Genomic DNA, 13,831 nt, shown 5'->3' with positions numbered 1-13,831 from the left:
CCACTCCTTCCCCTTTGTTAACATCTTGTATTAGTATATTTATCACAAGTAAGGAAGCACACCCAGTGTACCCTGATTTTTTTAACCCGAAGTCCATTGGTAGTTCTTTAATATTTCTTCATATCTTTTGAAAGACATCATCTTTAAGGTGTCAAGAAATGTAATCGCGTCCTATCTGTTCAGTTACTGGTTTCAACTCCAGATGCCAAGCTAGTGAGTGCCACTATAAACATGAAGCCTGGGTAAATAAGATTTTTTTTTAACCTTTCTGACCAGAATGAGTGGGAATTCATTTCACTCATATTCAAGGGAACATGTGAGTTAGCATTACCATTAAATTTAGTATATGTAGCAAAAGTATGCAAAACAACTTTAGTTCCTATTTTATAGCTCTATCCCTTCCCAGCGGCAGTCATTGGCATTTTTTTAAACCACAGGAAAGTATATTAGATGTAATTTATTCTGACTTTTTGAGAGACATGGGAGTTACATATTTGAATGAATTTATTTGTGAGATTCTGCTGGGCTATAATGAAGAAGTTTTCTGTTTGACAGTAATTACCTTTGCCTCTAAAGTAAAGAGAGAAACAAAATATTTGTTTTCTAGTATTTAAAATATGTATTACTTGAGCTTTCTATATTAAAATCTCCAATATTTTAGCGCTGAAAACACAGAATGTAGTTATGACTTATAGACATGATTATAAAGTTTTCTCTGATCTCATAATTTATTCATACTTTTTTCTAGGCATCTCAATAAAAATATGTAAAAATGTAAATGCATTCTCATCATTTAATAGCTATCTTATCCAACTTATGATCATAAATGAACAGCAAAATTCAGGTTACTATCCTGGTATATATTATCATAATCTGTGTTTTTGCTAGATATGGGAGTAATTTTTGGGCTTATTAATTATGAACAGCTTCAGTTTAATGGAAAGAATATCATAGGCAGCATGAACCTTTTAAAAATTAATCTGATGATAGAGTATGGGAGATAATACTTCTTTATCCTTGATTAAGATGCTCAATTTTGATTTCTATGTAGCTATAGCAGCTAAAATTTATAACGTTTTTAAACCCATTATATATGTACTTATCTAACCTGTCAAAATGTAAAATCATTGGAAAGTGTTCTGTAACTCTGGAATTTAAACATAGTAAAGTTTTTAAGGTTAATTTCTATTTTTCTTAAATTAGGATTATACTTAAAATGCTAATAAGTATGCATTCATGGATACTATGTGTCACGTATCCAAATATTAAAGTGTTCTTTATTTTAAAAGAAGTATCACTGTTGTCAAATCTTGTTACTTTTTCTATTTCATTTTATGTTTCTTTATTTTTATTTATTCCATGTTTTCTTTTTTGTTTTAGTTGGTTCTGGTAAGTTGACATTTTATTGGCCATCTTCTAATCACCGTGTCACTGTGACTGGAACTTCTCTTCCCCTTTCCATCCATACCCTTCCATGTCCTTCAACCAATCAGCCTCCATGTTTCACTTGTCATTGGCCACAAAGACAAACTGCACAGAATAAAGTCTGCAGGAAGTATGGGTAACTGTGACAAAGAGGAAAGGTAATGGGGTTGCTAACTTTATTTCTTATTAAATGATGTGTGCTGTGCATCCTTGTATTTCTTCTCTCCTGTAATAAGTGATGAGTTGTCATTTTGGTTAAGGACTATTTCAGGTGTTTCTTTAAATTTTCAGATTTGTTTACAAATCCATGTCTGTCTGAGGTTTTGTGATGATGGTCCAATAATAGTCATCAGAATCCCACTGATGCATATAGCCCTGCACTTGGGGCTTAACTCTTGCACTCATTTTCATTTCTGTGTTTCATTTTATGTAAGAAATAACCATATGATATATCTGAGATTTATTACAATTTGCTTTGCTAAAACTTTGAGCCTATGTAAACGAAGAGCCATCAAGTTTCTAAGCACTTACTTAAGGTGGGGGGGGTGGAATCCATTCATTTGGTAAGAATGCTAGAATATCATTTTTTAGAGAATTTTGCATGAGTATGCTAACAAGTATGCTAAGGAATAATATTGACCCTAAAAGAATATCTTTTACTATTGTTTAAAATGTTATATAAATATAATAAAAGTGACATTTCCTATTAGTATATTGTTCAATAATCATAATGTAATATGGCTATTTGTAAAAAAAAAGTTTTCTACCATATACACAGAACTGTAGAGGATTAAAAATTTAAGTATAAAAATTAAATAAAAATAAAAGATGAAAATGAAGTTGAATATTCATGTAATATAATTTAATATGTATTATATAACCTGTATAGTTTTAATGATTCAATAACAAAAATTCCTGGACAGATTAAAAAGTCTGTTAACAGAATTAAAAAAACTTATCTATGAGAAATGCCTAAAATCAATCTTAGAAATTAAAAAGAAAATATAAACATATTAACATAATATCTGAAACAAATGGAATACTCATGAGGTTATATGAAGAAAGTGTTTACCTTCTTAACTTCAATAAGAATGTACATGAAGAAAAGAATATTTTTAGTTTGGCAGTGTTAGCACAAAGTATTTGTAAGGGTTGCAGAATAGGCAATCCGAGTTCTTTAGCAAAAGTATCAGTTGATAAAAAACATTCCTGAGTACAGTTTCACTATACTTGTTATTATGTTCTTGATCTTTGCATATTTTCAGACCCTATAATTTTACCTCTAGGAAATAATAATGGGTATATTTGTGAGAAGGATATTGATCTTACTTATATTTTCAATAATGGAAATGATAAGTAACTAAATTTAAAGCAATAAAGTTAAGTTAAATAATTTAAAGTAATTTACACATTGATTTTTATAGTCATTAAAATGATATTGTAGAAGAATATTTTGGAGCAATATGATCAAATTTGCATGATAGACTTAGGGGTAGCTTTTTTTTCCTTCTGTGCAATTGTCCAATTTTTCAACAAACACTGAATTTCTGTGCTGTTGCTATCATGACTGTTAAAAGTTGTAACCTTCAAAAAACATTCAAATATATCATCGCAACCATCAAGTAAGTAAATACAATGAATGATCTCATTCTAAAATGATAAGTAATGATGACAGTAATAAAAAGAAGCATATTTAGCTTTAGTCCTTTAAATTTTTTCCCAAGAGATATATTTACACTTGATATTTAATATACATATACAGATAATTTTTAAAAATATATTTCTAAGACATATCTTGTGACTGATGTCACTGTTGATGTTGGCTTGAGACTATGCCTACGGAATATAATAAATTCATTTCCAGGCAAATATCCTGTGTGGAAGGATTGCTTCAGGATAAATGTGGTTAACATAAGGGTTTGTATTGCTTGTTCCCAAATAGGTCTTTGAGGTTTGAGGAAAGCTGGCATTTTATAAAAGAAACAAATTCTGGCATACATTCTTAGACATGCTTCTGAGATTTAGAAAAGAGACCACCCGAATTTTACTTGACGAAGTGGTTTGAGCATTTATATTTTCCTACTCAGATTCCCTGCATATTGGAAACTCATATTCTCCCACTCATCTAATTAATCATTTGGTTTTCTTTCATTGAAACAAACCAAATTCTAGTCTGGATTTGGTTTGCTATCCAGTCAGTGCCTTCAGTTTCTTGGTCTGATTTCTGTATCAATTATTCTAACCCATAACTGAGGAATAGAATGCTCCCGTATGGATTTGTACTGGAGGAAAATCCCCAGCAGTATTGCACATGCCTATTATTATACCTAGGTAATGACAGTGTTTGCTAAATGCATGAGTATGCCACTCAATTACAATCACAGTTTTTTAAAAAAATTATAAGCTAGAACTTCAGTGTTACCAAATTGAACTTAAACTACATGTCCTAACTTCATATTTTCTTCTCTATAAGTTAGAGGACATTTGAAAGCATTTGACCTGATTTTTCAGGTCTCCTATAATTTTCTAGTCAAATGGTATAATTTCTACTAAACCTCAATTTTTGAAAATAAGGTCATGAAGAAAACACACTAATCTAGAAGTTAGATGATCTAATTACTTTCTTCAGTTCTGGCAATATGTAGTTGTAGACAAGTTATTTTACATTTTAGTTTTTAAAACAGGTTTTATAGTTTAAATACTGCTAATTGCAAATTAAATAACCTTTAATGTCCCTTTATAACTTAAATGTGCAAGTTTCCTGAGTGAAGAACATATCAGCTATTTTTACTAAAATGTATAATGTTTATGAATTTGTGTGTATTACATATTATTCATATCTATTAGATGCAATTGACCAGAAAATATTAAGCAAAAGTATCCTTTGAAATACTGACCATCAGTAGCAAAGAAGTCATACTTTTGTGAGCAGAGTGGTGACATTTGTAAACATAATCTAAACAGAATTTTTCATTCCTACTCACTTTAAGGAGTTAACCTAAGTTATTGACATAAGTAGCAGAAAGTACTTTCAAAGAAAAAGTTAGAAATAATGGCAGAGTCATCAAAGTGGATTAGATCAACGTTGTCCTGTATAAACTGTGAAACATCTGGCTTGACATGTTCCTTCAGTTCGATTTGAGTTGGGACAAGAGAGAAGAATAATTAGGTGTTCAGACAGCTGATAAGAAAGAAATGAATTTGAACAGTGTAAACAGTAGGTAAAAAAGACTTACATTCAGTGCCTGTTTTTCCATACACAAGGCTCAGCCAAAAACAGACTTTTTTTTTTTTTCTTTTTTTCCCATGGGTGGCTCCATCAGCACACCTAACATTTCAGCTGCCATTGAGCTCCATGTAACTGACACAATTTTCTGACACTGTATTTACTGTTGGATAAAGTGGCCATTTAAGTCTGTATAAATCAAACAGTTTGGGCAGAGCTGGCAGCATTTATAATGTCAGGATGAGCAGATGTTTCAAATTTGCCCTCATTTCCATATATATTCTGTTTGAACATGCCCTTCCCTATGTAAATGAAGGAGGCATTCGACTCCACTATTGCTCTAAATTTATTTCTATTCAAGTAATTGAACTGAAGATTTTTAAATGGCTGTAATTTGCATGGTAGCATTTCAGGAGCTTTTGAGTTAAATTAAAGTAATTTTAGGATCTGCCTGCATCTGCAGGTCCTTCTGTGTGTGATTAAAGTTCATTCACCTTTAAGCAGCACTAAATAAGAAAAGATGATATGCACTCATACAAATTTCAGGTATACTCTGAAGGTGAAAGGTCAAATTGTAGCTCAAGAATTCCTTTAAATATGAGGGTTAATCGTAGAAGGTGAGGCAATAAAAAAAAAAAAAAAAAAAAAAACAAAAAACGGCCCTTTCATTCATTAAATATGTCCTTAACAATTTCATTTTAAATTATGGGTGTCAGTTGATGTAGTATGGCTTTTGTGTATAGCACCTTGTATAAAGCAAAGGCATAGCATGGTATATCAGGAAATTGTCTCAATTAGGAAAATAGCTATTTGCTTCCAATTCAGTGTCATTTGTTTCACCTTCCTTAGAGCCTCCACATTTTGTGGTGAAACCCCGAGACCAGGTTGTTGCCTTGGGACGAACTGTGACTTTTCAGTGTGAAGCAACCGGAAACCCTCAACCAGCTATTTTTTGGAGGAGAGAGGGGAGTCAGGTATGACCTTTTTCTCATTTTTCAATTAGCAAAGTGGCAAATATATGAGAAGAAATGCCAACATTTTAGTTGTTCTTACAGCTGTCACATTAAAAGAACCGAGAAATTGTTGCATATATAAACATATGGTTTTAATTTTATTAAGATTTATTTATTTGAAAGGCAGAGATACAGAGACAGAAGGAGAGAAAGCAAGCTTCCACCCATTGGTTCACTTACCAAACGGCCTCAACAGCCAGGGCTGGGCCAGACTAAAGACAGGAGACAGGAGATTCCTCCAGGTCTCTAATATGGGTGCAGGGGCCCAAGGACGTGGGCCATCTTCTGCCAACTTCCCAGGCACATTAGCAGGGCGCTGGATTGGAAGTCGAGCAGCCAGCAGCTGGGACTTGAACCAGCACCCATATGGAATGCCGACACTGTAGGCAGAGGCTTAACCTTCTACTCCACAACACCAGCTCCAGATTGTTGTAATTTTTGAAGCAGTCTTCCCCTCCTGGGTCTGGAACACAGGATCATATATAGAAATCATTGTTTCATCTTGTAATCTCACCTTTATTTCCAATTCAACCACATTTTTTAAAAGAATAAACTACATTTTTCCTAAACATATTTCATTTATCATTTCTATTACTTGGGTATCGAAATATATTTGAGAGGGTTATATACATTTAAAATAGAGGTGATAATTATTCAGTGGAATTTCTCTTAAATCATCAGAAATCCAAGTGTCTTTTGAATAATCAACTATATGAAATTCTCTTTAGCATAGCTGTCATGTTAAATAGGATTCAGTATATTCTGATTATTTGATAACTAGTGTATGATTACTGATGACATTAAGTTGTATTTTCTAGACATTTTATGAACAAAAGGTTTCTGTAGACATTGAAACCAGAATATGGAAATCTTTTTTTTAAACTATAAATCCATTACCTGGCTTTGGTTTAACAAACAAAAATTTTAAAGTATTGTTTTAGCTCATCTTAATGACTTGCCTCCTTCAATAAAGTAAAACATTTCTTTTTACTTGTTTTCATATTTGATTAAAAAAAGATTCTTATTTAGTCTTTTCAAAGATTTGCTATTTTATTTGAAAGGACTTTACACCGAGTAGGGGAGACAGAGAGAGAGAGACAGAAACTTTACTTCTGGTTCACTCCCCAAGTGACTGCAATGGCCAGGAGTGGGCCAAGCCAAAGCCAGGAACCAGGAGCTTCTTTCAGATCTCTCCCATGGGTGGCAGGGGCCCAAGCACTTTGGCCATCTTCTGCTGCTTTCCCAAGTGCAGTAGCAGGGAGCTGGATTGGCAGTAGAGCAGCCAGGACTTGAACTCTCACCCTGCATTGCAGGCAGCTGCTGTGATCACTGCTTCACAATGCCAGCCCCGCTCTTTTATTTTAATGCACATACTCCTGATCTCTTTTAAATTTGCTCATATCATTCCTGGGTTTTATGTTTCACACTCTTGCTCCTAGTGGTTTTTTTTTTTTTTTTTTTTTTTTTTTTTTTTTTTTTTTTTTTTTTTTTTTTTTTTGACAGGCAGAGTGGACAGTGAGAGAGAGAAACAGAGAGAAAGGTCTTCCTTTTGCCGTTGGTTCACCCTCCAATGGCCGCCGCGGCTGGCACACTGCAGCTGGCGCACCGCGCTGATCCGAAGCCAGGAGCCAGGTGCTTCTCCTGGTCTCCCGTGCGGGTGCAGGGCCCAAGCACTTGGGCCATCCTCCACTGCACTCCCTGGCCATAGCAGAGAGCTGGCCTGGAAGAGGGGCAACCGGGACAGAATCTGGCGCCCCGACCGGGACTAGAACCCGGTGTGCCGGCGCCGCAAGGCAGAGGATAAGTCCTAGTGTGCTCTTATAAATAGTCAACAGGAAGTTTAATTACCAAACTCAGCAGTTTTTTCCTAGGCAGTGCCATTAAGTTCACTTTTGTAGGCAAATACTTACTTGGTTATTGTATATAAACAATCATTTCAGTACTGGTATCTTGGTGAATTCTAACATATTCCATTTGGACACAAAGGACTAAATTTGATGACAGCAAATTAAGGACAAGAGTAAAATATTTTAATAGGATAGGAGGAATTGGAAATGCATTATAGAAAAACATTTGTGTTATAATAGTAAACCCACTAGACGTTCTTATTAGAGTTTATTTAAATGATTCACTTAAATCCCTTATACTGTAGATAAAATTTTAGAAATATTTTGGTTTAGTTTGGTTTAATGATGTAATTCAGTTTGTCACTAGACATATATCCATAGTCTGCTAAGCCTTTAAAAATGATTTATGTGTCAATAAAAAGTGCAAAAGAGTTTCTTAAAGAATCAACCTATTTGGCTAGGAAAAAAAAATCAGTGTTCTTTATGTCATGAAAAATGTGTAATGTATTGTTAAGCATGAGCTATACATTCTAATATGCATGTTCTTCTGATGTAATTTAATGTGTGAATTTAAAAAAAAAAAAGTCCTAACTGATATGCTCACTGTTTAACAGAAAAAAAAAAACAAAAACAAGAAATGTTGCTTTTAGCAGTTTATATAAGTTATTGAACATTAGTAATAGGTACCTAACCAAAATGTTTCTTGTGGGGCCACAGGTAGCATTGACTTTAATTTGTCAGCATTTATTTAAATTGTAATTTTGTTCACATATTAAAGGTCTCAATGTGTGAAGCAAGGCTTTTGTCTTAGGTTTAAATATGAAAATACCTCCTCTAATAATACCTAATATCCTTATATATCTAATATTGTTTGAAAGCTGATAAAAACACATATAAATATTGGGAGTTTATTTAAATTTTCCATGATCTAATTTAAGGTGATAATATTAAAACCTACCTCTGTTTAATAATATATGCATTCATGTGTTGTTTGAGTCAATCAGTGATATCATATATGGTGGTAGTCCCATTGGATTATATTACCTAGGGATGTCATATACATCACTGTTTGTGTTAAGTGCACTGTGAGATTCACAGAATGATGAAATCACCTAATGGCATGCTTCTCAGAGTGTACTTCCTTCACTGAGTACTTGATTGTACTTGTAAGTATGCACATCTATGTATGTGGATATGGGTTGGAAGAATATTTAGCTCATTCTTACATATATATATGTGTATATATATATGTCCATATATATGTGTGTCCATATATATATATATATATGGGTGTGTGTATATACATTTATACCTATATTTATAAATGTGTATATTACCAATGCCAAAATAGTAGAATGAATTTGGTGATTAACCTGTTTTTATTCTTTCCTCCCCAAATTCTGGATTCTAGAATCTGCTCTTCTCATATCAGCCACCACAGTCATCTAGCCGGTTTTCAGTCTCCCAGACTGGTGACCTCACTATTACTAATGTCCAGCGATCTGATGTTGGTTATTATATCTGCCAGACTCTAAATGTTGCCGGAAGTATCATCACAAAAGCATATTTGGAAGTTACTGATGGTAAAGTAAAGCATTTTATTTCAAAATGCCCAAATTTGTTTTAGCATCTAAAGAGAGTGCCTGTGGATGTTTATTTTCAACTTTGCATTCCTTCTTATGGCCATTTTAGTGTAAAACCAAAGAGGGTATTGATGGAGTAGGTTTAAAATTATTCATAGTTTAGCTCAAATGTACTATGTAAATCTCTGACGTCAAGTCATGTAAGTTACCATTGAATACCTGCGCATGGCCAGGTTCCTATGTCTTAGGAAACAGAAAGCAATTGTACAGTCTGTCTCTTGTGTAATTACCGTCTCTCTCTGTCCTGCCAATTAAGGATGTAAGACACAGTGCTCACAAATCCAGAATCTAGAAACCCCTAACTCATGATAATTCTTGATAATTAGCAAGCTTGCTTTTGTAATGTGATGTTACTCCATTTATCACTTCCCTAAATGTGATCAGTTAATGCCAAACATGTTATAAAAACATAATGCTGCAGAAAATCTCCAAAGTATAAGCTAGAGAGCAGTGATAAATTGAGAAGAAGAATATGGAGGAGGAGAAGAAGGAAAAAGTGTTAGTAAATAAATATATAGACATTTATTAGATATGTGTCCATTTGTATGCAAGTCTATGTATTTATTTCATAAATTTTTATATATTTTAATATATATGTAAGTATGTGTGTGTGTGTGTATATATATATACACACACATACAAGAGGACTTCAAAAAGTTTATGGAAAATTGGAGTAAAAACAAATTTACTGACGGCACCGCGGCTCACTAGGCTAATCTTCCGCCTTGTGGTGCCGGCACACCGGGTTCTAGTCCCGGTCGGGGCGCCAGATTCTGTCCCGGTTGCACCTCTTCCAGGCCAGCTCTCTGCTGTGGCCAGGGAGTGCAGTGGAGGATGGCCCAGGTATTTGGGCCCTGCACCCCATGGGAGACCAGGAGGAGCACCTGGCTCCTGCCATCGGATCAGCACGGTGCACCAGGCGCAGCACGCCGGCCGCGGCAGCCATTGGAGGGTGAACCAATGGCAAAAGGAAGACCTTTCTCTCTGTCTCTCTCTCTCACTGTCCACTCTGCCTGTAAAAAAAAAAAAAAAAAAAAAAAAAAAGAAACAAACAAACAAACAAATTTACTTACTCTGATGCAAAAAACTAAAATCCATACATAACTTTTCTTAACTCAGAGTTTTTCATAATTTTCTCTGAGTATTCTGATGCCTACTTTCTTTGGAAATTTATATTCATTAAATAAAAGTTAAAAACAAATTAAAAAAAAGATTTCAAAGCCATTTTGCACCAAAATAAACTTATATTTTATTTCTATTTTTCACAAGCTTTTTGAAGTACTTTCACATATATTATATGTGTGTATATAATTAAGAAATTATTATAGGGACCAACATTTTGGCACAAGGAATTAACCCACTGCTTGCAATGTGAGCATTCTGTATCAGATTGCCAATTTTTGATGTCTGCAGCTTTGTTTTTATTATTTAAGACTGCTTTGGCTATTCAGAATCTCTTGTGTTTCCATATGAATTTTAGGATTGCTATTTTCTAGATCTGTGAAGAACGTCCTTGGTATTTTGATTGGGATCACACTGAATCTGTAAATCTCTTTGTGTAGTATGGACATTCCGATTATATTAATTCTTCCATTTTGTTTTATGTTTTTGATGTCTTTTTCTAATGTATTGTAATTTTCATTTTACAGACCTTTCACATCCTTAGTTAAATTGATTGCAAGTTATTTAAAATATTTTAAAGCTACTGTGAATGGGACTGATCTTACCAGTTCTTTCTCAGCCATAGTGTCGTCTCTCTATAAAAATGCTATTGCTTTTGCTATGTTGATTTCATAGCCTGCAACTTTGTCCAACTCTCTTATGAGTTCCAATAGTCTCTTAGTGGAGTCCTAATACTTCTAGAACTATGTTTAATAGAAATTGTGACAGTGCCATTTACTTCCCAGGTTTTTATTGATAAACAATGACTAGGTCTTCCTGTTTTCCCACATATATTCCTATTGTTTGTTTTGAATCTCCTTTCTTTTCTTACTAGGAGTTTTCTGCCTTCATTCTTAAGTATCATTTATAAGGCTGGTTGGGTGGTGACATCTCAATTTTTGCTTGTCTTGGAAGATCCTTGTTTCACCTTCATTTGTAAATGAGAACTTCACTGGGTAAAGTGTTCTGAGTTGATTTTTTTTCCCCCAAAGAAACTTTTATTTAAGGAATACCAACTTCATGCATTTCATAAGTATAATTTTAGGAATATAGTGATTCTTCCCACTGTACCCACACTCCGAACCCGCCTCCACCTCCCTCTCCCATACCCACTCCCATGCCCCACTAAGATCCATTTAATCTCTCAAGTCTGTAGGGTTTCTAATGAGAAATCCTCCATCAATCCAATTGGAGTTCATCTCTTGTATATTTTTTTTAACTTTTATTTAATGAATATAAATTTCCAAAGTACGGCTTATGGATTACAATGGCTTCCCCCCAATAACGTCCCTCCCACCTGCAACCCTCCCCTTTCCCACTCCTTCTCCCCTTCCATTCACATGAGGATTCATTTTCGATTCTCTTTATATACAGAAGATCAGTTTAGCATACATTAAGTAAGGATTTCAACAGTTTGCTCCCACACAGAAACATAAAGTGAAAAATAATAGATGATTTTTTAAATGATGATGAAATCAGATCAGACCTATTGTCATGTTTAATCCCAGTGAGAGTCAAGTTGGGAATTGATAATTTCTTCCTTTTTTTTTTTTTTTTTTTACAGAAGATCAGTTTAGTATACATTAAGTAAAGATTTCAACAGTGTGCACCCCCATAGAAACACAAAGTGAAATATACTGTTTGAGTACTCATTATAGCATTAAGTCTCAATGTATAGCACATTAAGGACAGAGATCCTACATGAGGAGTAAGTGCACAGTGACTCCTGTTGTTGACTTTACCAATTGACACTCCTCTGTATGGCATCAGTAATCTCCCTATGCACCAGTCATGAGTTTCCAAGGCTATGGAAGCCCTCTGAGTTCTCCGACTCTTATCTTGTTTAGACAAGGTCATAGTCAAAGTGGAGGTTCTCTCCTCCCTTCAGAGAAAGGTACCTCCTTCTTTGAAGACCCATTCTTTCCACTGGCATCTCACTCACAGAGATCTTTCATTTAGGGTTTTTTTTTTTTTTTTTTTTTTTTTTCCAGAGTGTCTTGGCTTTCCATGCCTGAAATACTCTCATGGGCTTTTCAGCCAGATCCGAATGCCTTTAGGGCTGATTCTGAGGCCAGAGTGCTGTTTAGGACATCCACCATTCTATGAGTCTGCTGAGTATCTCGCTTCCCATGTTGGATCACTCTCCCCTTTATTTATTCTATCGGTTAGTATTAGCAGGTACTAGACTTGTTTATGTGCTCCCTTTGACTCTTAGTCCTTTCATTATGATCAATTGTGAACTGAAATTGATCACTTGGACTAGTGAGATGCATTGGTGCATGCCACCTTGATGGGATTAAATTGGAGTCCCCTGGTATGTTTCTAACTCTACAATTTGGGGCAAGTCAGCTTGAGCATGTCCCAAATTGTGCATCTCTTCCCTCTCTTATTCCCACTCTTATGTTTAACAGGGATCACATTTCAGTTAAATTTCAACACTTAAGAATAACTGTGTATTAATTACAGAATTAAACCAGTCATAGTAAATAGAACAGACCAAAAAAAACTACTAAGAGGGATAATGTATTAGGTTGTTCATTAACAGTCAGGGCTATGCTGATCAAGTCACTGTTTCACATACTGTCGATTTCACATCAACAGGTTTCCTTTTTGGTGTTCAGTCAGTTGTCACCAATCAGGGATAACATATGGTATTTGTCCCTTTGGGACTGGCTTATTTCACTCAGCATGATGTGTTCCAGATTCCTCCATTTTGTTGCAAATGACTGGATTTCGTTGTTTCTTACTGTGGTATAGTATTATAAAGAGTACATATCCCATAATTTCTTTATCTTATCTCTTTATTTTTATGGTATTTCTTTATCTTTTACTTTTGAAAGATTGACAATAATGTGGTATGATGAAAATGTTTTCTGATCATGCCTGTTTGGGTTTCTATGCACTTCCTCTATTTGGATGTCCACATCTTCCTTCAAATTGGAGAAATTTTCTGCACTATTTCACTGTCTACTGAGGTCCTTTGCCCATATCTTAACTGGATTGGTTAGTTTTTGTTGTTCATTTGTTTTAGTTGTCTGATATATTCTGGAAATTAATCCCTTATCAGATTAGGTAGTTTGCAAACATTTTTCCCATTTATTGGACATCTCTTCACTCTGTTGACTTTTTCCTTTGCTCTACAGAAGCTTCTAAGTTTGCTATAATCCCATTTGTCTAGTGTTGTTTCTGTTGCCTGTGCTTTGAGGGTTTTATTCAAGAAGTCATAACCTACACAAATGTGTTGAAGTGTTTCCTCTGTATTTTCCTCCAGTAACTTCATAGTCTGAGGTTTTAAATTTAGATCATTGATACCTCTTGAGTTGATTTTTGTATATGGTGAGAGATATAGGTCTAATTTTATTCTTCTGCAGACATACATCCAGTTTTGCCAGTACCATTTATTGAAGAGGTTATCCTTTCCCTAGTGTATGTTCTGAGCACTTTTTTCAAAAATCAGTTGGCTTTATATATGTGGATTAACTTCTGGGCTCTCTATTATGTTGCACTGATCTGTGT

The 13,831-nt window shown here is 34.5% G+C and overlaps 1 protein-coding gene across 4 annotated transcripts in view; it reads left to right on the top strand.

Annotated features, from left to right (window-relative positions):
- The window catches only part of ROBO1 (roundabout guidance receptor 1), a 1,215,767-nt gene that overhangs the window by 1,105,216 nt on the left and 96,720 nt on the right, over window positions 1-13,831 (top strand). For all 4 annotated transcript variants that reach the window (XM_051859421.2, XM_070071933.1, XM_051859420.2 and 1 more), the window contains 2 exons: window positions 5,501-5,625; window positions 8,923-9,094. In XM_051859421.2, the coding sequence (XP_051715381.1) occupies window positions 5,501-5,625; window positions 8,923-9,094 (297 nt within the window). The remainder of the gene's footprint in view (window positions 1-5,500; window positions 5,626-8,922; window positions 9,095-13,831) is intronic.

Source organism: Oryctolagus cuniculus, chromosome 4 (assembly GCF_964237555.1).
Source record: "Oryctolagus cuniculus chromosome 4, mOryCun1.1, whole genome shotgun sequence".
Classification (NCBI taxonomy): domain Eukaryota; kingdom Metazoa; phylum Chordata; class Mammalia; order Lagomorpha; family Leporidae; genus Oryctolagus; species Oryctolagus cuniculus.
Note: the sequence above shows the minus strand (reverse complement) of the source record. Positions and strands in the feature narration are given on the sequence as shown.